Genomic DNA, 23,194 nt, shown 5'->3' on the forward strand with positions numbered 1-23,194 from the left:
TGGCTGAAAATGTTTTTGTTTTTTGTCAGTTTATAAGTCTATTTATATTCCTTCACCTAATGTGACCAGAGGGTTGAATAGCAAAGGCTGAGGTAAATAATGAACAGCTCTAGTGTTATTAAACTCTCGATGACGTCGGCACTGCCGGTAATTCAGATGACTTCTAGGCTGGCTGTTCTGTGGAAATGTTTGTGCTCCCTCCGGAGTAACCAAGCGCACAGCTTTACTCTGTAGTTTACCCGGGGGGAGGGTGTTAAAGACGGAACAGCTCAGTTGCGACAGCGGTACACACGACCTCCTCAACCAACCTCAAGCTACTGTCCCGCCTTCTCCACTTATAAACTGCATTGTGATTGGTGAAAGCAGAGTTGCCTGCTCCTATTGGCGCTTAGAAACGTCAATAAAATAGTTTATGGAGTTTGTCTGGCTGGAAAGACTGCAGTGTAGGGGATGGGTTGCGCGACAGATACTTGCGTCGAAGAAGTGTTTCTCGTGTTGGGGAGAGAATATAGAGAGTAAAGATCTTTTTCCCAGCGCTTTCCTTCGTTTTTGTGGGTTAAATTTTAAGGAAGGTTGCCACTGACTGTTGTTGTCAGCGTGTTTTATGAGAAGGGTAACTGTTTTGACGGAGAAACTTTCCAAATAAGTGGCATCGAGCCAGGTAAGCAAATATTAGCCAACTTCTGCTCTAATGTCAAAAAATATATATTTTTTTTAGCATAACAACAAACCATATTAAGGCACGTCTGCCTCTACTATCCATAACGCTACTGAAGTACACTTGCAGCACTTTATGGGTTCTTAGTTATTCACGCTGGAGAAACCCCCTGTGCTCACACAGTGATAGATCACTTATTAAAGTGTTATTACATTTAAAGTGCATTACAGTTCTGCTCGCTTCTTATGAAGCTAATATCACAGTCATAAGTCTTAAAGAGTTCTCAAGCAGGCTGTTTTTTTTATATTTGTGCGTTCTGTTTTTGTCATGTGCTTCCTATCGCCTCGTTTAATAATGTCAGTGCATCTGATATCACTAAAAATGGGGATGGGGGCTTTAACGGGATGCCCCTTTGAACCGAGTGAAATTCAGGTCATTTCTTTTTGTTTTCTTTAAATTGTCACACCCATCCCCATGGCACCACCTGGCCAGCACACCTAGTACCTGTAATTATGATTCAAGTCTTGCATTCATCAAATTAGACTTTTAATTGTGGACTGGGAGTTGTCCACACGTTAACAGAGTATTAATTTTGGCCAGTCTGATTTTTAAGACCTAGGATGACCACGAAAATACATCATGATCAATATTGTTTTGCCTAAGGACACATACAATAGTACTTTTGTTGCCTGTGAAAGTGGGCATGTTTAGTGTTTCTCTTTACTGTTTCAAGGAAGTGCTTCCTGGAATATAATTGGTATGAGTTTTAAGGAATGGCTTTACCGCTCGTGCTACTTCCTTCCCAACATAAGGCAGTGGACAAACACAACTGGCTGGTCTGGCAAGGTTATTTACGATAACTAATTATGAATTATGCATTTTGATTGTATATCTTTAGATTTAAAAGTGACCAGTGGCAGTAATGTGACCAACAAACAGTGCGTTTAGACTTTATGGACTGACATAAAGTCATCTGATGTAAGCAAGGGACTTGTTTAGAGTTATTCTTGATAATTCTGCAGAGTTCTCACAGAGGGTCTTAACAAGTGTCTAAATGGTCCAGCTATTTGGTGGAGAAACTGAATAAAGATAGTAGAAATAGGTTATACAGTAGAAGTACAACTTGCAAATAAGGGTCATTTGTCTTTATAATTTCTCATTATGCCGATGTGACTGCTGTTCGTTGATGTGATCCTCTCAGGGTTTTTACGTGCCCAGAAATGTACAAAATGCATAAACATCTTTTTCATATGTTGGGGAAAGAGGAACATGGGTCATATGAAAACTGCAACATATGTGGGACAATTAGATATCTGCCTTCAGTGCTTAAAATAGCCACACATTTTCAGTGAGAATAGTTTTTTTTTAACTGAAACTAGTGTCTTTCCTTGAACATGATTTGAGTGAAAGTTGGGAAATACAGTTTCTGGTGGCGTTTTTAAATTACAAATCTTTTGAGAGGTGATTATATTCCTTTGCACTCATCTCCATGTAAATGTGCAACCTTGACATACAAGTACATTGAGTTCATTTGAATAATGCTAAGACATAGCCAGAAGCAAATGTAGGTCCTTGTTTTAACTTGTTCAGATATGAACAGCAGTACCTTGGCGGTATGCTTTCTGTCAGCAAGAGAAATTCTTTGCTCTTGGAAACAGAAAGTGAAGTTTTGTTACTTGTCAAGTACATTTCTGTGTCATCAGTTACCAAGCGTGAAAGCTTTGTTAAACATCTCTGCCAGTATTTTCATACCTAATTTTGGACAACACAGCGCACACATTCAGTGGCAGACTTAGGATGTTAATGCAACACTATCCAAAATGTTACATAAGGTTTAAACAAAGAAGACAGCTTCCTGCTGGATTTATTGAATGTCTGGTTACTGTTAGTGCACAGTAGACGATCCTTCAGGGAACAGCGTAACCTTTAGGTGAAACGGTGAGAAGGCTCGCAAAACCTCTCATGTGGATCTGATGGAAAAGTTACAGTTACATAACCTAGATATGAGTTATATCTGATATCAGGTGGCTGAAAATTAATGAAAGAGTATTGCTCAAATTGCAAAGTGTGGCTTTTTATTTTTGCTAGCAGATACCTTCGAGGCAAACCCACCACCAAAGATCATTAACTCCTGTCTGCTCAGGGAGTTGACAGCTGTTCATGTTGGCCTAAATTTCTTGGTGGAGGCGTAGTGTTTCAGTGAACAGGAAGTGAGTACACTGAATAGGAAGCCTCTCATGGGCCTGTCATCATTTTCAGAGAAAACTTGATATTTAGCTATTTCCCTTCAGTGAGACAGACTGTGACACAGTTTTGTAAATAATTATCAGTATGTGTCTTAGAAATTCCTTCTGGCTATGTTGTATAATTTATGTTCATTTATGTATGCTCATCTTTTTTTTAAATGCAGGCCAACGGAGGTGAGTGTCAAGATGGCCCAGTGGAACCAGTTACAGCAGCTGGAGACCAGGTACCTGGAGCAACTCTACCACTTGTACAGTGACAGCTTCCCCATGGAGTTACGACAGTTTCTTGCCCCCTGGATTGAGAGTCAGGACTGGTGAGAAATAATTATATTTCTCGACTCTGTTATGAAAGTACATTTTAATTTTTGTAATTCCATTAAACTGCTTTTAATTTTCTCTCCCTTCAGACTGGGAGATGGCCACTCATTATGACCATCTAAAATTATTAATTATCATTGCCACCCTTTTCTTTTCTCATAACACCACCACAGGAATCAGAGCACTCTGATACAATGCGTCAGTGTGCTTGTTAACCCAAATAGTTGTACCTTTGGCATATTGACTTGACTGTATGAGGAAAAAGTAGAAATTATCACATACTGATCACCTTACCTGTCGTTTACAAGGGCTTACGCTGCCAATAAGGAGTCGCATGCCACACTGGTGTTCCACAACCTGTTGGGAGAAATAGATCAGCAGTACAGCCGTTTTCTGCAGGAGAACAATGTGCTCTATCAGCATAACCTCCGCAGGATTAAACAGCATCTGCAGAGCAAGTACTTGGAGAAGCCGATGGATATTGCTCGCATTGTTGCCCGCTGTTTGTGGGAGGAACAGAGGCTGCTGCAGACTGCCACTTCTGCTACACAGGTACACACAGCAATAATCACCTATCATTAGACTTTATGATACTATATAGTTAGCACAATGGCTCCACATGTTATATCTTTTATTCTTTTTGCAGGATGGCCAGGCAGCCCATCCCACTGGGACAGTAGTGACAGAGAAGCAGCAGATACTGGAGCACAATCTTCAAGACATCAGGAAGCGGGTGCAGGTTAGTTTCCATCATAACCTCACTTACTGCATATTTAAATATTCAGGGAGATATCTTCCCTTGAAGTAACTGGTCTGTCTCGTTCTAAATGTATCTACATTCTCATCTGTTTCGCCACAGGATATGGAGCAGAAGATGAAAATGCTTGAAAACTTGCAAGATGATTTTGACTTCAATTACAAGACTCTAAAAAGCCAAGGAGGTATAATTATATAACTATATTTCTGTTATCATTTTCTCAGCTGCATTGCCAATAGTAACAGATAAAAGTGAATGTAACTGTGACCTATTCACCTTTTCTTCAGAGTTGTCCCAGGACCTAAATGGAAATAGCCAGGCAGCTGCAACCAGGCAGAAGATGGCACAGCTCGAGCAGATGCTAAGCGCCCTGGATCAGCTCAGGAGGGTGGGTGTTTGTACTTTCCTGATTTTAAGATTACATTATCTCAGGTGCTTGTAAAGTCAAGAATGCAAGGATAATCAAAACACAGGATAATGCCCTAGAGAGAAACTTGTGTTTTTGTATATATGAGGATGTGCACAAATTTATTAAAAAGCAAATGTAAAAATTATGGGATGTAATTCAATAGAAATGGAACAGCACCTCTGGACGTTCAGAGACACACTCAGAGACAAGTTTGCTGACTATCACAAACATGCTTTGGCCATTAAATTTTATTTATGAAAATTACTGTTATGGGGCTTGAGGGACTGCAATGTACTGTGCAAAAGTTAAACTAATAGTCAGATTGACTGTGTTGAAAATAGAAATCCTTATACCTGGGTGTTAACACGGTCATTTTTTGAATCTTTAACAATGGGAGAAAGTTTGCAACACAGATAATCAATAACTCTTTATGCCAATGTTTAATGTGTGCTGTGCTTGTTTTCTTATAGCAAATTGTCACAGAGATGGGAGGATTGCTGACTGCCATGGATTATGTACAGAAGAACCTGACAGATGAAGAACTGGCAGACTGGAAGAGAAGACAGCAGATTGCTTGTATTGGAGGTCCGCCAAACATCTGCCTCGATCGTCTTGAAACTTGGTAACCAGTTTTAAGAACTTAATCTTTTTTTTTTTTTTAATTAAAAGAAGAATTAAACTGTGAAACAGTTAGCCAAATTAGTCATAGAAAGTTTATTCTAAGCTGTGGACACAGTAGCTGGTGATTATTTTTTGTATCATAAATTGATGACACTGGGCAACTGGACTTTGGTCTCTGCTCTGCTTATTCTTTTGTTGCTCTCATTTAGACATGTCTGAATTGTACTGTGTGTAATTGTTTAAATCAGGATTACGTCCTTGGCTGAGTCTCAGCTCCAGATTCGTCAACAAATCAAGAAGCTGGAGGAGCTTCAGCAGAAGGTGTCCTATAAAGGAGACCCCATCATTCAGCACCGACCCGCACTTGAGGAGAAGATTGTGGACTTGTTCAGAAACCTTATGAAGAGGTACTTGAATGTTGAATCTGTGATGTTTATCTACTAAGACAGATTTTTGTTTTAACGTGATCTGCGTGGATTTAAATTTTTGACCTGTTATAAGGCTTTCAGTAGTTTCTCACAATCTTTATATCGTAAATGTGAGCTATCTCCATTCTCTGAGAGATTTACAGACTGAAAATTGTTACTTAGAGGACTTATACCTTTAATACTCTGAACTATGATCTGCTTTGTGTTTTAGTGCTTTTGTGGTTGAAAGACAGCCTTGTATGCCCATGCATCCAGACAGACCTCTGGTTATCAAAACAGGCGTGCAGTTCACAAATAAAGTCAGGTGAGATTCAGGATTACAACACCAAGGAATCGAAAAGAAGATGCATATTTTGTACATTTTATTAATAAGATTTTTTGTGTCCTGTGTGATGGGAAGTCTAACAGTCATTTTTTTTTTTTTATGTGTGTTCTGTCTTGTGTCTTTTCTGTCATTTTTCAAGGTTACTGGTAAAGTTTCCTGAACTCAATTACCAGCTGAAAATTAAAGTTTGCATTGACAAGTGAGTTTTTCATTTTCTGACATTTATGTCAAGTTTTGATTGCTAGGATAGAAAGTGATGATTTAATTAGAAGAAAGTGCTGCTTTTCTCACTGTATCTCTATTTTTCAGGGAATCAGGCGATGTGGCTGCAATTCGAGGGTAAGACTTTAAACGCAAACGTTCAAGCCTAAGAGCGATTAATGTGCAGGCTTTTAGAGAAGGTTCTTACTTCTTGCTGCAATATGATTTTCTTAGGTCACGAAAGTTTAACATCCTCGGTACCAACACAAAAGTCATGAACATGGAGGAATCAAACAATGGTAGCCTGTCAGCAGAGTTTAAACACTTGGTGAGTCAAAACCTGTTACTGGCTGAAAGTTATGAAGTAATCTGACAAAGGTCTTCTGTGGAGCACTGACTTCCTGTTTGTTGCAGACCCTGCGAGAACAAAGGTGTGGCAATGGTGGCCGGACCAATAGCGATGTAAGTTTGGTTTGGTTTAACCTGTAATTAACAGTCTTCTTTAACTCTTATACGCATAGACAGTTTCAGAAAGAGGTTTAAGTCTTTTTTTTTTTTCCCCTCCTAGGCCTCGCTGATTGTCACAGAGGAACTCCATCTTATCACATTTGAAACAGAGGTCTATCACCAAGGCCTGAAGATAGATCTGGAGGTGAGTGTTTCATGAAATGGAACGTGTTTCTGCTTTCACAGTTAACCTTTCACACAACACTAGAAATCAACAAAATTCAAAACATTCCCGAAGCATGATGCAGTTTTGTTATATCACACCCAATACAAAGTTAGTCACCAGACAAATTAGTCATTTATGAAGTCTTCCGCCTCCAAAGACCGTCACCAACCGAGTTTCTGCATGGGCTGTTTCTATAGAAAAAAACCTTGTTGGTTTATCCGATTTTTGACCCGGCCCCATAGTAGGTTAACAGTCATTGAATTTGCAGACACTTAAGATTGAGTTCACTTTCAAATCTGTTCAGTTTTTTTTAAATAACTGCTACTATTTGTTGTCTGATTTGAAGTAGTAAACTAAACAAGAACTCAAGCCGTATTTAACTTCAGTGTGTTATATAATGATCATACAGTTCTTTCATGACTGACCTATTGTCATGGAAAGTTTAGTCCTGATCTCATGGTACAGCGCCTGTCTTAGTTGCTGAACAAAGGATAATCTTCCTATCCCAATATGTCACCTGCTAAGAACAGAAGCATGTCTTTTAGGCTTTAAAGTACTTTTAATGAGATGGCATACATTGTTGTGAAGGAATAGCAAAAGATTTTAAAGGTGATTAAAAATATAGATACTTAAAGTATTTTTCCCTCCATTTCTGCAGACCCATTCCCTACCAGTGGTAGTCATATCAAACATCTGCCAGATGCCAAATGCCTGGGCTTCAATCCTGTGGTACAACATGCTCACTAACCACCCAAAGGTAAGACAGCACCCTCTGGTGGAAAGGGACTAAACTCTGCAGGAGGAGGATGCTGACTCTGTAGAGTTGAAGTTCTGTTTGAAGTAGAATTATTTTTTTCAAACCATTTTCCTTGTGGTTCTTTGCACAGAACGTGAACTTCTTCACCAAGCCTCCGGTGGGCACATGGGATCAGGTGGCGGAGGTGCTGAGCTGGCAGTTCTCTTCCACCACCAAGAGAGGCTTGACCATTGAACAGCTCACCACACTGGCTGAGAAATTACTAGGTTAGATGGCAAGCCCTAAAATATCCAACATTGTTTAGCTTTACATTGTTCTATATATTAAGATCTGATTTCATTCCTTAATTGTCCATATAGGACCATGTGTCAACTACTCTGGATGTCAGATCACGTGGGCCAAGTTCTGTAAGGTACTCCAGGCAACAGTACTAAATAGTTCAGTCTGATTTGTTGATATTTTATTGTTCTATGTGATTTATGGTTTTTTTTTTTTTTCTGCTTCACAGGAAAACATGGCTGGCAAAGGCTTCTCCTTCTGGGTGTGGCTTGACAACATTATTGATCTGGTGAAAAAATACATTCTTGCACTGTGGAATGAAGGGTGAGAGGTCATCCTTTGTTTACAGTCAAATCCCTGAGCAATTACCTTCCTTTCATATTAGAAAGATTTCTGACATGCCTTTCTTTCATATTTTTGTTTAATTTCCTTCGTCTTCTACAGGTATATCATGGGTTTTATCAGTAAGGAGAGGGAGAGAGCTATTCTGAGTCCAAAACCTCCTGGTACCTTTCTGCTGCGCTTCAGTGAGAGCAGCAAAGAGGGGGGCATCACCTTTACATGGGTAGAGAAAGACATCAGTGGTGAGTATTTTGGAACGTGGCTGTTCTGATGACAGTTTCTTGATTTGCTCTTTTTGTTGTGATATTGAACTTTCTTATTTTTATATAGGAAAGACCCAGATCCAGTCAGTGGAGCCTTACACCAAGCAGCAGCTTAACAGCATGTCCTTTGCTGACATCATCATGGGCTACAAGATTATGGATGCCACCAACATCCTGGTTTCACCTCTTGTTTACCTTTATCCTGAAATTCCCAAAGAGGAAGCGTTTGGGAAATACTGCAGGCCTGAAGCAGCTCCTGAACCTGAGATGGGAGGAGACTCAACAAGCAGTAAGTTACTGTTTTGTTCTTCTTGGTCTTTATTTAGTTACAAAGAACGTTTACAATATTGTTCAGTATGTTTATAAAAGCATTGCATTTTTTTTTAAATTGTTCCCATTATTTTCTCCATTTTTTTTTCCCCTAACAGCTATTCAGCCTTACTTGAAGACAAAGTTCATCTGTGTTACCCCGTAAGTATCTTTTACTCCCTTATCTCAGAGTGATAATATTTACAGGAAGGCCACCTGCCACAATGTGACCTCCGCTTATATTACTTCCTGTTAACGTTTCCTTGCAAAGATTGAATGTTCCTGATCAAGATATAAACTGTTGAATGTTTCATGTGGCAAATGTTCCCAAGTGTTCAAGGAGAAAAAGACAAGATAGAGGTTTTAACTCTCACTGTGAGAAGGGAGAGAGGGAGGGAGGAATGTTCAGACCAAGCTTTGTGAGCCCACATATTTGCAGATTTTATAAGGAACTGGTTTAGACCAAGTTTGTGCGTGGCCTATCTGGCTGTGTGTTCACTAAGCACATGTGAAAGGAATTTTGTTTCATTTTCAATGTCTAAATAGCCATTTGTCACACTTGTGTTTCTGTAGGACATCGTCTGACTCATTGGCCATTTCCAAATATTTAGTATGTGTTTTTTCCCTAACCACAACTAGGGATGGGTACCAAAACGTGGTATTAAATGGGCAGCAGTGCTAACCGAAAAGTATCAGTAAGCTGTGATGTTATCGGTTCTTCTCGCTGGAGAAATTATGATGTAATCTAGTCCCAATCAAGAAGAGAAATCTCTCCACTGGAGTCTATATATGAAGGGCAGGGGCTGCCCCAGAACTGTGCACACACACACACCCACAGAGTTACTCTTGTGATGATTGTGGGAGAATTAAGCATTCATTTTCACTAGAATAGATGTTGACAATGCTCATCACCATAAGAGCAACAAATCTGCAAGTAAGGGCAAAAAAAAAAATAAGCAATCGGTGGAAACATTCAGCAAAACAGATAAGCTGTTACACACTAGCAGCATAGAGCCCACACAGTGTACTGATCACAGTATAGGTAAAATCGAAACGATACCCATCCCTAAACCAACCGAATTTGTTGTTTATTTGTGTATTTGTGGTTAGATGACACAGTATACATGTCAGTGTTAAGAGTGAACAAAAGGAACAACCAGTTAGTTGAGAAAAAAATAATGGGATTTCAGTTTTAGAATATTCACAATTAATATTTGTTTACAAATACCGCATCTTTACTGAGATGAGCTAAAAAGGAGAAGGGCAGAGGAGTGGAGTGTCAGCTGCAGGTGAGTTTTAAAAGAGTGAGGTCGATCGGCATCAGGGGAGTGTAAATACAGGTCATCAGCCATGATTACTAGTGGGTTTGATGGCGTGAGGTTTGCTCAGTGAGATCCTGACCTGTCTCCGTAGGTGTCCCTCCGTCTTCATGGACTTGCCGGACAGTGAGCTGCTTGGGAACGGATTCCCAGGGTAGGCCACTCGGGGGGAGTTGGCATGTAGGGCTGTGTGTGCATCTTGTCACTTTGTGTGTTTGATGGGTGGATTTTTAGAAATGTTAGCAAAGTAACTCATCTTAGATGATTCCTATTTTCGGGGTCTAACAGTCATTGTTCCTAGTTCCAATACAAAAGTAACTCCCTGCCTTTCACCAATCTTTCACTTATTTCAGCCCATACTGTTTGTTTCTTCATCAACCCTCGTCCACATTCATTTGCATGGATTAAACAGTCCAAATTAGATGTTGTAATCATTTTAGGAAAAAAACAACTTAAAGAATAAATTATTAAAAAAATAATAAAAAAATAATAATTCAAATGAAACTGACATGTTTGGTGAAAGAAAAAAACAAAAAAGGGCCTTTCTTTTTTCTGTTAAGCCTTAACAAAAGACTGTCTAATGGCCTGTTCGATCCACTTAATCCACCGTGCTAACTCATTGTTGTGACACTGACTGGAGCGTAGCTGCCATTAACATCCATTCAGTTTGTCTTGGACTCAGAACTGCCTGAGTCAAAGCTACAAAGATTAAATACCATTTTAAATATTTGTCCTTTGGTTTTTCTGTTTACATTTAAAAAGATTAAAAAAAAAAAAACAAAAAAAACAATCACCTGTTCTCATCTCATGCCATGATTGGACACAAAAGCTGAATCACCTGCTCGGGAGCGGTGTGATAGACGGAGTGACTTATTTACTCAGTGACCGATAATATCTTTATCAAAGCAGAATCACAGCCTTTTTTTTTTTAACTTCTGGTGACCACATCATCGCTTTGCTTACCACAGAGAGTTCATATTTATATTTGATTCGTGTGGCTTTCACCAGGCATAATACTTAATATTATACAATTTGTTCTCTTTTTTTGAATGTTTTTCACAGCACAAACTCTGGAAACACCAGTGACCTGTTCCCCATGTCACCCCGGACCCTTGACTCCCTGATGCACAATGAAGCTGAAGCTAATCAAGGACATTTGGGTGAGTCGGTTACACATAAAACACATAACACACGCGTACTTACAAGGACAGTCGTTCACATAATAAATACCCAGGGCTTTGCCTCCTCACCCCAACACCAAATCCTAAGTTTATCTTTATAACCACGTGTTAAATTTCAGACCCTTTGAAGTAGGTTGAACTTGCCAAAATGTCCTTATGTTCCAAACATGGCCTCACTATGAAGGTTTAATCGGTAAGCCCAAATATACTTCATACACCTTGAATATTAATTGCTTTGTTTGTTTTGTTTTGTTTTTTATCTGCAGAGTCACTCACTTTGGACATGGATGTAGCATCACCTATGTAAAATCATCAAGTACTTCTATCGCTTTCTTTCTTCGTTGTGATTTTGTCTCCTCTTATGTTAAAGAATTTGTTGATTTATTTTTCTCCATACACATTGTCTCTGTACAGTTTCTTTTTTCTATGTAAAAAATTTCTCTCTTTCACACAGTAGGGAAGATAATTGGTTTTGGAAGATTTTCTTCTGAAAAAGAATTGAGACTTATGACAGTTCTCCTCATAATTGACAGATGTTTTTAAGCACATTAAACACTTCTGCTTGAGGAGTTGTATTTTTTTAGATCTTTTTTTTTTTTGTATGTGTGTGTGTGTTATTTACGTTTTGAATGGTTATGAATATGATGTCTTCTTTTATTTGAATGAGAAAATGTAATGAGTAATTGTTGTTATAAGCTAAGCTTTTTCAGAGTGTCCCTGCCAAATGCAGCGTAGCGTCGTTCCACCTTGTACAAAACGGTTTGTTTCATCGAGCTTCGTACACAAACTGGAACCCTTCTCGCATTGGTTTCAAACACTTGAGCTTTGTAAAGACACAAGAAGCTTCTGGTGCTTGTGGGATTATTTTCATGTGTTTTCTCCTTTATAGTATTGTGAGAAATTATGAAATAGAGTTTCTGTCAGTCTCCCTTTTGAAATGTTCAGTTTTGATATTACTGTTGTGCTCTCTCTCTCTCTCACACAGAGTTTAGCTAAATTCAAGCCACATGTTTCTTTGTTTTGCCATGAAGGCACATATCAGTGGTGCCACAAAGACTAGCACAAGTGTCGCTCCCTCTGTAAATTTCCACAACATGATTTTGGCCTTGTCTAACTGTGTGATATTTTGGTGTCAGCCCACAGGGTGCAAAGCAGGGGAGGGTCATTCAGCATTTGGTGTGGTATTTTTGGTGGAACAGAGAACTCAAAACCAAGCCTATTATTGCCACAGTATAAATCTGCTGTCAGTTTTATCAGCAAAAGTCACTGAAGGAGCAAACGGTGTTGTGCTTAAAATGTAAATAAACCATTTTAATTACTCACTCATCAGCCGGTAGTGTTTTTTGTTGTGTTTGAAGGAAAAATGGTGTCCACGGTTGTATTATACTGCATGAAAAGTTCCTTCATTTCACTGTCGGAAGGCCATAAGGCATGTTGAGGAAAGCGGTGCCAATGGATGGTGCCTTTACCCTGTGTTTACCTTTATTTACTCACATGTGGAAAGTGTGTTTATTTATTTATATTTGGTCCACTGTACAGGTTAAATAAAAACACAGCATCTGCCCCAGACTGCAGAATTGAGATATAATATCCGTGATATAGTTTAAGTCCACTTGTTGTGCTGTGGTTATCTCTGCAACCAGCATATTTATGCTTAACCTTGCCCAGATCCTTTTACACATTACACATCCACCTGAACTAAAATAGCACTTGTGCTTGAGAAGGCCACACAGTTACTGTGCCAAAAATCTAGTGCTTGGCACATGTTTTTGCCCTTGCTGAAACATCAAAGAGGTTTTCTAAAAAAAAAAAAAAAAATGTGTTAACCTGTGAGTGAAGGCAATGAAGAAAAGTCAGTGCTAAAAATACTCAAGTAATATAAACATAGACTTGCAAGTAAAAAAGGACATTTTTTTTTTTACCAGTAAAATACAACCCTGATTGGACCTTGAAAAATCTCAACTCTTGATACTCATATGTTAAATATCCAGATAACATCCTAATTTATGACCCGCCAAATCTCCTATATTGGATTCCTTCATATATCTCCTTAAACGGACAACGGTGGACCCTGAAAAAGCCGAACTCAGATACCTATCCGTTAAATATCCGGGTGCTATCCTAATTTTCAATCTGCCGAAGTTCTTTTCTCGGATCTCTTTGCATATCTCTGTAAAAGGACAAGACTGGACCCTGAAAAATCCCAACCTCATATGGCATATACATGTATCCAAAAAATGTCATCCGCTGAAGATCTCGTCTAGGATCTCTTTGCATATTAACCTTATTTTTAATTGATTCAATATCAAGATACTATATATGAATGCACTGAAACTACATATCTGATCATTTTGCATATTGAATATTTGATATCTTTACACACAGCAGTTATTCAATGTAATTTACATTACTGCAATGCATGATTAGAAATGTTAAATTCACATTTTATGTTACATCATATTCTACAGTATCTCTCTCTCTCATGCTGTCAGCGGGACCAGCGAAAGCTCTTTTGGACAGGCTGACATCTGAAGCACCTGGATTTAATGTGGGCCCAAGTCTCACACGCAGTACTGGCAAAAGTTACTAAAAATTAAAAAAAAACAAAGCTTAAAATCCCCATAAAAAGCTTTTCCTTTAAAAAAAAATGTGCATACAAAATAACGGAACAAAAACTGCTTCTTAAAAATCAAGTGTTCATTAACCAAACTGATCATACAGGCATCTGTGTTTGTATGTGTATGCTTGTGTAGGAGTCTTTACAAGTCTTGCCTACATACAGGTAAGTTGGGATGTGTGTGCATAATACTGAATGAAAAACAGTTTTGCCTCAAAAACAGGCCGTATGAGCATGAAAACGCATTAATTCAAAAAACAAAAACAAGAGTTCCAGCAGGAAAGCGTTTTCTCTTTTGCCCATGATTAGTTTGAAATTGGTTAACTGACAGTTGTTCCTCTGTAGTTCATACAGTTATGATTGACAGAAAACTAATCTGAAATTATTTTGAATATTTAAAGATTTCAGTGACTTTCATTACATTTTCAGAAAAGAAAATGCCAACACTGGTTTCAGCTCGAGTGTTGGCCAGACAAAACTGAGCATTTTGGCTGCATCCATTCTACATTAACTTTGGCTCAGAGAAGACGGCAGAGCTTCTGGCTCACGTATGGCTTCTTGTTTGCATGATAGCGCTTTAACCTGCATTTGTGGATGGCTCGGTGAACCGTGTTCACAGACTGTGACTTCTGGACGTGTTCCTGATCCCATGCAGTGATTTCCAGAATCATGTCTGGTTTTTAATACAGAGCCACATGAGGGCCTGAAGATCACAGGCATCCTTGCCTTGCGTGCAGATTTCTCCAGATTCTTGTAATCTTCTGATGAAGTAAATGATGAGATATTCAAAGCGTTCAGTTTCACATCATTATTATGAAACTGATTCACAATTTGTTGACATAGTTTTTTGCAAATTGGTAAACCACTGCCCATTGTTACTTCTGAGACACTCACCAAGACGCTCTTTTTATATATTACTATCTTGTTGCCAATTAACCTAATTAGTTGCAAAATATTCCTCCAGCTGTTTCCTTTCAGCACCATTTACTTTTCTAGCCTTTTGTTGCACCCATAGTAATTTTTCTGAGATGTGTTGCAGCCATCAAATTAAAGGTGAGCTAATATTTTTCACAGAATAGTAAAATGAAGTTCAAATCAAGCATCAGAATGAGGAAGAGCAGTGATTTAAGCGACTTTGAACGCAACCTGGTTGTTGGTACCAGACGGGCTGGTCTGAAACTGCTCATCTGCTGGGATTTTCCCCACACACCCATCTCTAGGGTTTACAGAGAAAGGTCCAAAAGAGAGACATCTCTTCTGTCCAGTGATAAAATCCATCTTGTTGGAGAACAGCCGGAGCTGCTTCGAGCTAATAGGAAGGGAACAGTTAAAACCAAGGTATGCAGAAGAGCATCTCTGAATGCGCAACACATCAAACTTGACAGCTGATTGGCTGCTGCAGATGAACCATCTCCATCACTCTGGCTGCTTTCAGCACGATGTGAGATCATAAAGCTCAGATCATTTCAAACTGGTTTCTTGAACATCACAGTGAGTTTCTGTTCTCCAACAGATTTCAGTCCAGTGGAGATTCACAACATGGATGTGTTTCTGATTTACAGTCCTTAAACTGTAATGTTCTGCTCAGCAAGTAGTCACATGAAGTCAGATAAAGAGAGTCTGAAACATGTTTTACTAGAGTGGCTTTCAGTGTCCAATAACATTGGCTTAAAGTTCCAGGAGCTGCCTCATAGCCAAAAGCATGAAAGACTTTATTGCAGAAAATATGCTGCAAATGCACAAGTACTCAGGGGAACCAATAATAACAGCAGGAACAAAGAAGAACTCCAAGAAATCAAGACAAGCCATAAGTGTGCTAAATCTGCAGGAAATAACTGAAGCTTTTTTTGATGATTGGGGGTAATTGAATAAATTAGAAAAGCTTAGGAAAAAAATGTTTACTTTTATTAAACCCATTCTAAGTAGGCTGACTTTATTGTTATTATTATTATGAAACTGTGGCAGGTCAGGCCATTACAGTATAAACCCATATTTATACAGACAATAATAATGAAAATAAATAAGGTTTTCTGTGAAGTCATAAGAGATGAGCTGTCATTTTACTTCCCATTTTCAGTTTGAGAGTTTCTGCCTTTGATGACAGATCTCTCAGCACATGATTGCTGGATTTCCCTGCTTGGAAACCCCACATTGTTTTGTTGTATCTTCAAGTGTAACAATGCTAATGTGAACAACGGCACTGCATCTGCCTGGATTCCCAAGGGTCCTATTGAGAATACATGACAACAGAGATAAACAGCAAAACAAACAGAGGAAGGAGGCAGTTTCTGCCTGACTGAGCCTCTGCCATGCTCTCACACTCGCTTGCTCTCTGTCTTGTCTGTATCTGGTTGGCCTTGAGGATAGGAAATGAACACAGACTGCTTTGAGGAGATGAGGGGGTGTTAAAATGTAGAGCTATTACCGACAGCAGCTGCTGACTCAGCTGTCTGAGGAAACAACTGTCACCCTTCAATTTTGGACTGCGGCCAGTCAATCTGGAGAATCAATGAAGGTGTGCGTGCGTGTGTGTGTGTGTGTGTGTGTGTGTGTGTGTGTGTGTGTGTGTGTGTGTGTGTGTGTGTGTGTGTGTGTGTGTGGGGGAGAGAGAGAGAGAGAGAGAGAGAGAGAGAGAGAGACAATACTAAAAATGATGACGGTCTGACAAGCAGGTGAGAAAATGAAGCCATTAATTTCTATAGCATGACAGGGGATTTTTCAGATTATACTCAGCAATGACAATTGAAAATCAAACTCTGGACTTTTTAAAATTAAGTCATAGGTGAGAAATAATGTAACAAAGCACTTACTCATTAAAGCCAATATAATTAACAACAGAAACAACTGGATGACATGAATATTAAAAGTGTTTACAGGTTATTTTCACATTTTCATATTGAAAGTTAAAAGGTCTGTGTTACATGTCTTAAGTTTGTCTTAAGCGAACACTGGTAATCAGGATTTCCCATGTAATAACCGATGAATAGTTGATTTTGGTCCTCCTTTGTGCATCTATGAGAAAAATAAAGTCGGTAAGGCACAGTGCTTGTTCATCAGTAATGAGCAAGTGTTCACTTGATGGCACCCTTTTGTTAAATTTACTGTCACACAATAACGTGTGGCTCTCTGTTAGACGGCTCCCCCAGGCCACACTGTCCTCTAATTATTTGTGGCAGGTTTATCTTTGGTCTCTACCACCTCCTGTTTGTCTCAGCCTCTCAGCCCACACACTGATAGACTTCTAATAATGAGACACTGAGTTGAGCATGCAGCAGTTCAATTTCAGAAAAAAACAGGATTTAAATATTCCTTTGGGCCCTTAGACTAAAGGTACAGACAGCTGCAAATGATGGAAACGGTTTTTTAAAAAGCTCTTTTCGCTTTGCTGTTGATGTTTTTAGGACGTCATGCTCAATTCTTACCAGCAGGCGTCGCCATTCTTCAATTTGTGGACGAACGATTTATTGTGTGGAAGATTGGCCTAATCTAACTAACTGATCTGCACATATTCTGTGCAGCAGAGAAGACCTCTGATTATTATTGTTATTTCCTTTGGTATTTTTAAATAGGCTTTCTATGAATCCAGTGTGCACAGTGGCCCAGAATATTGCTTGCTAAGTTGCAATTTAACACCGTACTGATGACCTTTGGTATAAAATCAGACTAGGTAAAATATATACATAAAAATTTAAGTTTCAAAATATACAATGCAGTATAACTGTTTGCTGTTGTTGTAATTGTTGTTTATGATGTTAATAAATGACAACACGCTTTCAGAATCTTCCGAAATCAGTCATCAGCACACAAATCAGTATAAACTGTTACTCCTGACAGGCGTGCAAGAACCGCCGGAAGTGGGTGGTTTGTCAGTGAGCGAGCGAGAGAGAGAGAGAGAGAGAGAGAGAGAGAGAGAGAGAGAGAGAGAGAGGGAGAGAGAGAGAGAGGGAGAGAGAGAGAGAGAGAGAGGGAGAGAGAGAGAGAGAGGGATAGAGAGAGAGAGAGAGAGAGAGAGAGAGCGCAGTGAACTGTGAAGCGAACTGTTGGGAACTGACTGACGGAGAGGTCCATGTTGTAGGTTGCACACGTCTCTGCAGCCTCACCCCACATTTTATGAAAAAGGACAGCAACTTCAGTCGATCCACAGAGGTGAGTGTGACAGTTTAATTCGCTTTAAGGTGCTTCTTTTTAATTTTTTCCTCTGAAGAGGTGAATGTCCTCGCCTTGTCCCACTGAAGGTGCCCGTTGCGAAAGAATACTGTGACAGCGCTTTGTAAACAAACTGCGAGTGCGGCAGCGCTCCTCCGTCTGCAGGCGTTGTAAACCAATTTGGATGCTGGCAATAAGAATTGTGTTAGGGGAGGCTACTTTCCCCTCCTTTTTAAAAATTTCTGTGGCTTTATTAACGCGGATGAATCAACAGGCAGGTCTCCCTGCGCACGTGAACATTCCCAGTAATATTTCTAAATTCGGACTGACACAGCGTTTCTGTTGAGCCACTGAGTTTGCTGTCACCTTGTCCTACTACTTAGCACATTATCGCTCTTCTTCTTCTTCTTTTTCTTCTTTCTTTCTTTTTTTGATGCTTGTATATTGCTAAAGATGTAAAGATCTATATATGGCAAGCGACCATTTCATTTTCGCTGCTGTAATGGCAGGCTTTGGCGCACCGGTCACGGTTAGTTTCCCTTACAGCCTCACATTCAGTATTGTGCAAAAGTCTCAAGCCGCCCCTCATTACTTTAGATTTTGTTAGGAAAACTGGAAAAAGGTGCAACAATTTCCCGAAGCATGTGCAAAAATACATGGAATGACTTTAAGTAGTATTGAAGAGGTATCAGTTTAAGGGAGACCGGTGTGACACCTCTGTGATGAGTGAAAGAAATATAAGGTGCCGATTCTGTAAATCTGCACTTTCCACAGGTTGTCCGGTAAGAACAGGACTGTGATGGCAGCAAATCCAGTTCAGAAAACATGCAGCTGTTGATCGCTCATTTATTTGAACTAGGATAGGACTCCTTGAAGGTATAAATATATCTCCGTGGGTGTGTGGTTTCTGTTAAAGAAATAAACATACGGCGTGTCTTACATAGATAAACAAACAGGACGAATTATGTGATGTAAAGCGCACAAATGCAAAGCTTACAAAGAATAATAATTTGGAGAGCATGTTATAAATGTAAGGGATTATCAATAAAGAACAGCGTCCTTGCTTAGGAAAGTGTACACGAGCTTACTATTGAGGCATGCACATGACGCATGCGCGAGAAATGTGGGACGGTCCCTTAATTAAAGGTAATTTCAATGCGCTCACTTTACTACGGTATGAAGGAGAAAACTAAATCACCACTTTGTGGCAATACACAACTAATGAACACTAGTGAAACAACAATACTGTGAATTATCTACGCTGCAGTGAACAGCAACATTCAGCAATGTTGCTGAATGTTGGGACTTGAGCACTAGTGAAGACTGCAATCACAGAACGAGCAGGATCATAACTAAACGGCATATGTAATATAGTAAAGAATGAGAGAAGGTCCAAACTGTAGCTGAACATTCCTGAACTGAACCGTTCAGGCCCAGATTCTCTCTGTTGGTGAGGCGACTCAGTTGAACGGTGAGAGTCTCGTGATTGGTGATGGTTTGTGAGAGTGGCTGCATCATCACTGCGCGTTAGGTTTAGTTCTCTGTATCCAGCTGCAGACTTTTCTGTGGATGTGAACCTGTAATGAAACTAAGTGGATGACATTTTGAACAAGTAGTCTTAAAGAATAGTTCTCCAGGTTTCTTGAAGGACATTCATGGCTTTTCTTTGGATGGTGGCTGCCTTTTCTTCTCTTCTCTGATGATGTTGAGGTCCCGGCTCTGGGGAGGCAAATTCATTACTGATAGTGCTCCATGGTGTATTTTTTTTCTATTCAGATGTGCTTTTACTGCATTGGCAGTGTGTTTGGGATCACTGTCACGCTGACAAATAAAGCCACTGCCAGTCAGATGCTTTCCAGATGTATTGCATGGTGGATCGAAATTCTGTGTTCATAATTCCATCAATTTTGATGCGCTCCCCAACACCACAAGCTGAAATGCAGCCCCAAATCATGACAGAGCCTCCAAACTGTTTCACAGATGACTGTAGATACTCACCTCTGTCTTGACCACCTCTGTACATACTGTTGATGATTTGAACCAAAAATTTCAGATTTAGATTTGTCACTCCTTAAGATCTGTTGCCACTGAATTTCAGTCCAGTTCATGTGTAATTTGGCATACCTCAGCCTTTTCTCCCTGTTTCCAATCCTTAAGAATGGCTTCTTCACAGCCACCCTTCCACTGAGACTGTTTGTGATGAGCCTTCAGTGAACAGCAGATGGATCAACTGAAGGGCTACAAACATTTTGCTGGTCCTGTGTCAGGTCTTTGCTGTTTCCTTTTCTTATTTCATAAGAAAATGACTTTCAGAAATTGTGCATCTACTGTAGTTAGCTGTTTCAGGCCTGCCACTGCTTCTTTTGTCCTCCACTTGTCCAGATGCCCTGCACACAGTACAGATATATACCAAGTTTTTGGCTAGCAACTCTTTGGGAATCCCCTTGTTGGTGCAAAAAATACTATTTGATGCCTGTCAAACTGTGTTATTTTTGGCATTTTTCATAGATTCAACTAAAGAAACTGAATAAATGGTGTATTTTTGTGACAGGCTGCTAGTGTTATATGGTTCTTTGCTAAGTTGTCTGTTATGTGTAGACACAACACTGGTTCATCCCTTGAGTTAAGTGCCTTTTTTATGCTTGAATGATTCAGCAAAATAACAACTCTGACAATGCTCAAGTACAAGGACTGGACTGAAAATGAGTGTAAAAGCAGCCAATGTCCAAAGAAAGTTTGAAAAACCTTCAGAAAGCCCGGAGAACTGTTGCTCAAGAGCACTTTAAACAAGAAAATCTGGCTCCTTGGAAGCAAAATAAATAAAAAGAAATGAGGGGTGGCTCAAGACTTTTTTCACTCATACTGTAACCCAGTCTGAGAGCTGAAATAAGACTGAAGATGCAGTACATGCACAAGTTTGGTTTTTTTCTCTTTCGGTCTTGGATCCTGCAGTGATGTTGCAGAGCCCGAGTCATTGGCATAATGGGTAGATGTCAAAACCCTGACGGAGGCTTTGCTCAATGACTTTCTTGGTCCCGACCTCATAGCCTGCTGTTTTGAGCTGCTATGTTTTCACTTATCAGCTCACTGATAAATTATGTACTACTGTTGATAATTTGATGACGAATAGAGTCATCAAACTAATACAAATTAATACATAGTTTGTCTAACAGTTCATGAACTTTTAATTGATTATAAAAAAATATACTTTTTCTAAACCTTTAATCTGAATGAAAAAAATAATTATAAAAATGTGGAAGGACTGTCACAAAGTTGTACTAAAAACAACCTTGTAATATAGCCCGCATAAGATCAACTCTTATTGATTTCTGTATGGGGAAGATTTCTAATATGTGGTTTATTCTGGAGAATTAATGCTTTTATGGTCCATAACGTAAGTGCTCTGTGCCAGGTTTGCACCATCTATCATATTCACATAAAGATTTCATTACGAATTTCAAAGGTGCAAGGCCATTTTGAGCACGCCTCCATAATTCTTTTCAGCTGTCATTGTTGTTACTGTAAAACAGAGCGTTTTGACACTTTTTACATGTTCCTGATGATATTTAATCTGCCAAAAGCACGAGAGGATGGTGCTTAAAGGTCAAAACAAAGCTGTCAAAGGCATGACTTCTGTACATAGACTGCTGTTAGCGCTTCTTACAAGCAACATTAAAATGTCACTGTTTCTTTGTCGTCTGCGTGGCATTTGCAAGAATTTTGCAGATGAGCTTAGCTGCAAAGATCATACCATCCCCTTTATCTTTCGTCACTTTGCTGCTCTGATATGACCTCACTTTTTTTTTTTTTTGCCTTCAATAAACCTGTAACATTTTTTCTAGACTCGCACAACTGGGGTGGCATTGAATTTGCTCCTTGTAGCTCAGAGTAATTGAGCATTGTGATAACGCCTCCATCCCGCTGTGATAATGTGTCCTGGAAGACTCTGACTTCTCTTTGACTTCTCCCATCTCAGTACAGCAGCAGGAGTTAGTAGCTTGTGCCCAGTTCCAATTTAGCAATTGGCTTGTGGTGGGTACTGCTGAAATCAGGCAATCAAAAAGCAGCTGCTTTGATAATTATTTCATTTGTTGCTCGAGCTTTTTGTTTTAGTTCCTCTGTCTTTGGGACAGACCAATTTGAAGACGTTACCGCAAGAACAGGGAAGCTGAGACAGGAATGTTTTGTGTTCATTATTTGTGGATGTTTTGATATTTCATAGACAAACGCTTCCACCTCTTAGTGTAGTCTATTTTTGCATTTCTGCTGTTTTAGTCAGTGGAAAACTTCAGTCAATCTGCAGGAAATAATGGCCAGTGCTGTTTTAGCATTTAACCCTGTTGGCAAGAAACATGCTATGCTGCATGCTCCCTCCATCATTCCCATGCATGGTACACAGGAATGGAAGTTTTTCCCAGGTTTCTGTGAAAAGGAAGGCATTTATTTCCAGTTGACATGGGAACATGGCATGTTGGCCGGGTATTGAGTTGGCTGGAACACGCTGTCCCTGACAGGAACCCCAGATGCAAGAGGAATGGCAGTGGGGGAGACAGGAGAACTCAATGTTTTGTCCTACAAGCCAACTGTGCCATGTGCTCAAAGCATGGCATGTCCTTAAGCTTGTCTTTGCCTCTCACTTTTTCCCTCCCCACTTTCAGACAAGTATAGGGAAAACATGACTAACATAAGCAGAGAGGTTAGTTAAGAAGGACATCGCAGAGGACGTATTCTCATCACTGACCTCATGAGTAACTGGAAATAAGAATAAAAAAAGGGCAGTGGTTTTGAGTCTACTAAGCGGTGAGTCAGAGCTGAGGTGTCAGAGATGTCACTTATGCACCAGTGACTGTGATAAGCATGGAGTTTCTTGTCACTCTGAACAGAGGAAGAGAATAATGCACAGAAGGAGGATTTAAATGTAGGGAGGGCAGGAACTTTCTTTGCTTGTGGCCCAGTTGTGAGTTGTTGAATGTGCAAATGACCGTATCCATTTAGTAATGTGGTAATAACAGACATTCAGCGTGAAAGAGAAAGGGAAACACATTCAAAGGGAAGTGATCAGGAAGCATGCGGTGACATGCATGCTAACACCCCCCCCCTTCAGCTGGGCCAACACTAATCCATTAGTCATGTGATCTTGAGCTTTTAGCCCAGTTTAGGTCAGGAGTGCTCTGATCCATCTGTCGAATAGCATTGCTGTTTGTTGGCATCCACAGCATGTGCGCCCATGATCCCTGCCTGCTTCACACAGGACTCATTTGATTTCCATCAGCTAATTACTTCTGCAGGATTTTATCAGCAGTTTCACAAGAATTGCCATCTCATTATTGGTTATTCTTCTGTCT

The 23,194-nt window shown here is 39.7% G+C and overlaps 2 protein-coding genes across 6 annotated transcripts in view; both read left to right on the forward strand.

The window, feature by feature from the left end:
• The first annotated feature begins 442 nt into the window (after window positions 1-442).
• stat3 (signal transducer and activator of transcription 3 (acute-phase response factor)) lies at window positions 443-12,408 on the forward strand. Of its 3 annotated transcripts, XM_030735451.1 has the most exons (24): window positions 443-661; window positions 3,069-3,218; window positions 3,531-3,774; window positions 3,869-3,961; window positions 4,082-4,163; window positions 4,267-4,367; window positions 4,859-5,010; window positions 5,258-5,416; window positions 5,649-5,741; window positions 5,902-5,961; window positions 6,072-6,101; window positions 6,198-6,291; window positions 6,378-6,425; window positions 6,532-6,615; window positions 7,295-7,393; window positions 7,524-7,659; window positions 7,753-7,805; window positions 7,902-7,996; window positions 8,117-8,256; window positions 8,345-8,566; window positions 8,706-8,748; window positions 10,000-10,059; window positions 10,968-11,065; window positions 11,353-11,393. In XM_030735451.1, the coding sequence occupies exons 2-24, from the start codon at window positions 3,091-3,093 to the stop codon at window positions 11,391-11,393; spliced, it is 2,355 nt and encodes a 784-aa protein (XP_030591311.1). In that variant the 5' UTR covers window positions 443-661; window positions 3,069-3,090. The 3 variants fall into 3 exon arrangements, with proteins under 3 accessions (XP_030591311.1, XP_030591310.1, XP_030591312.1); XM_030735450.1 differs by lacking the exon at window positions 443-661 and having other exon boundaries at window positions 3,091-3,218; window positions 11,353-12,408; XM_030735452.1 differs by lacking the exons at window positions 443-661; window positions 10,000-10,059 and having other exon boundaries at window positions 3,091-3,218; window positions 11,353-12,408.
• Window positions 12,409-17,721: 5,313 nt separating this feature from the next.
• Window positions 17,722-23,194, forward strand: part of stat5a (signal transducer and activator of transcription 5a) — a 52,643-nt gene continuing 47,170 nt past the window's right edge. For 2 of the 3 annotated variants that reach the window (XM_030735447.1, XM_030735446.1), the window contains exon 1: window positions 17,722-17,849. The gene's annotated coding sequence lies outside the window, so the exon portion shown is untranslated. The remainder of the gene's footprint in view (window positions 17,850-23,194) is intronic. The other variant, XM_030735448.1, reaches the window with a different exon arrangement.

This window comes from Archocentrus centrarchus, chromosome 8 (assembly GCF_007364275.1).
Source record: "Archocentrus centrarchus isolate MPI-CPG fArcCen1 chromosome 8, fArcCen1, whole genome shotgun sequence".
NCBI lineage: Eukaryota > Metazoa > Chordata > Actinopteri > Cichliformes > Cichlidae > Archocentrus > Archocentrus centrarchus.

What these genes read in the sequence shown, in the direction of transcription:
- stat3 (XM_030735451.1), top strand. Translation starts at nt 3,091, where the DNA reads ATGGCCCAGTGGAACCAGTTACAGCAGCTGGAGACCAGGTACCTGGAG. An exon ending in TGGATTGAGAGTCAGGACTG is followed by an intron (nt 3,219 to 3,530) that starts GTGAGAAATAAT and finishes GTCGTTTACAAG; the next exon opens with GGCTTACGCTGCCAATAAGG. An exon ending in GGGAGGAGACTCAACAAGCA is followed by an intron (nt 8,567 to 8,705) that starts GTAAGTTACTGT and finishes TTCCCCTAACAG; the next exon opens with CTATTCAGCCTTACTTGAAG.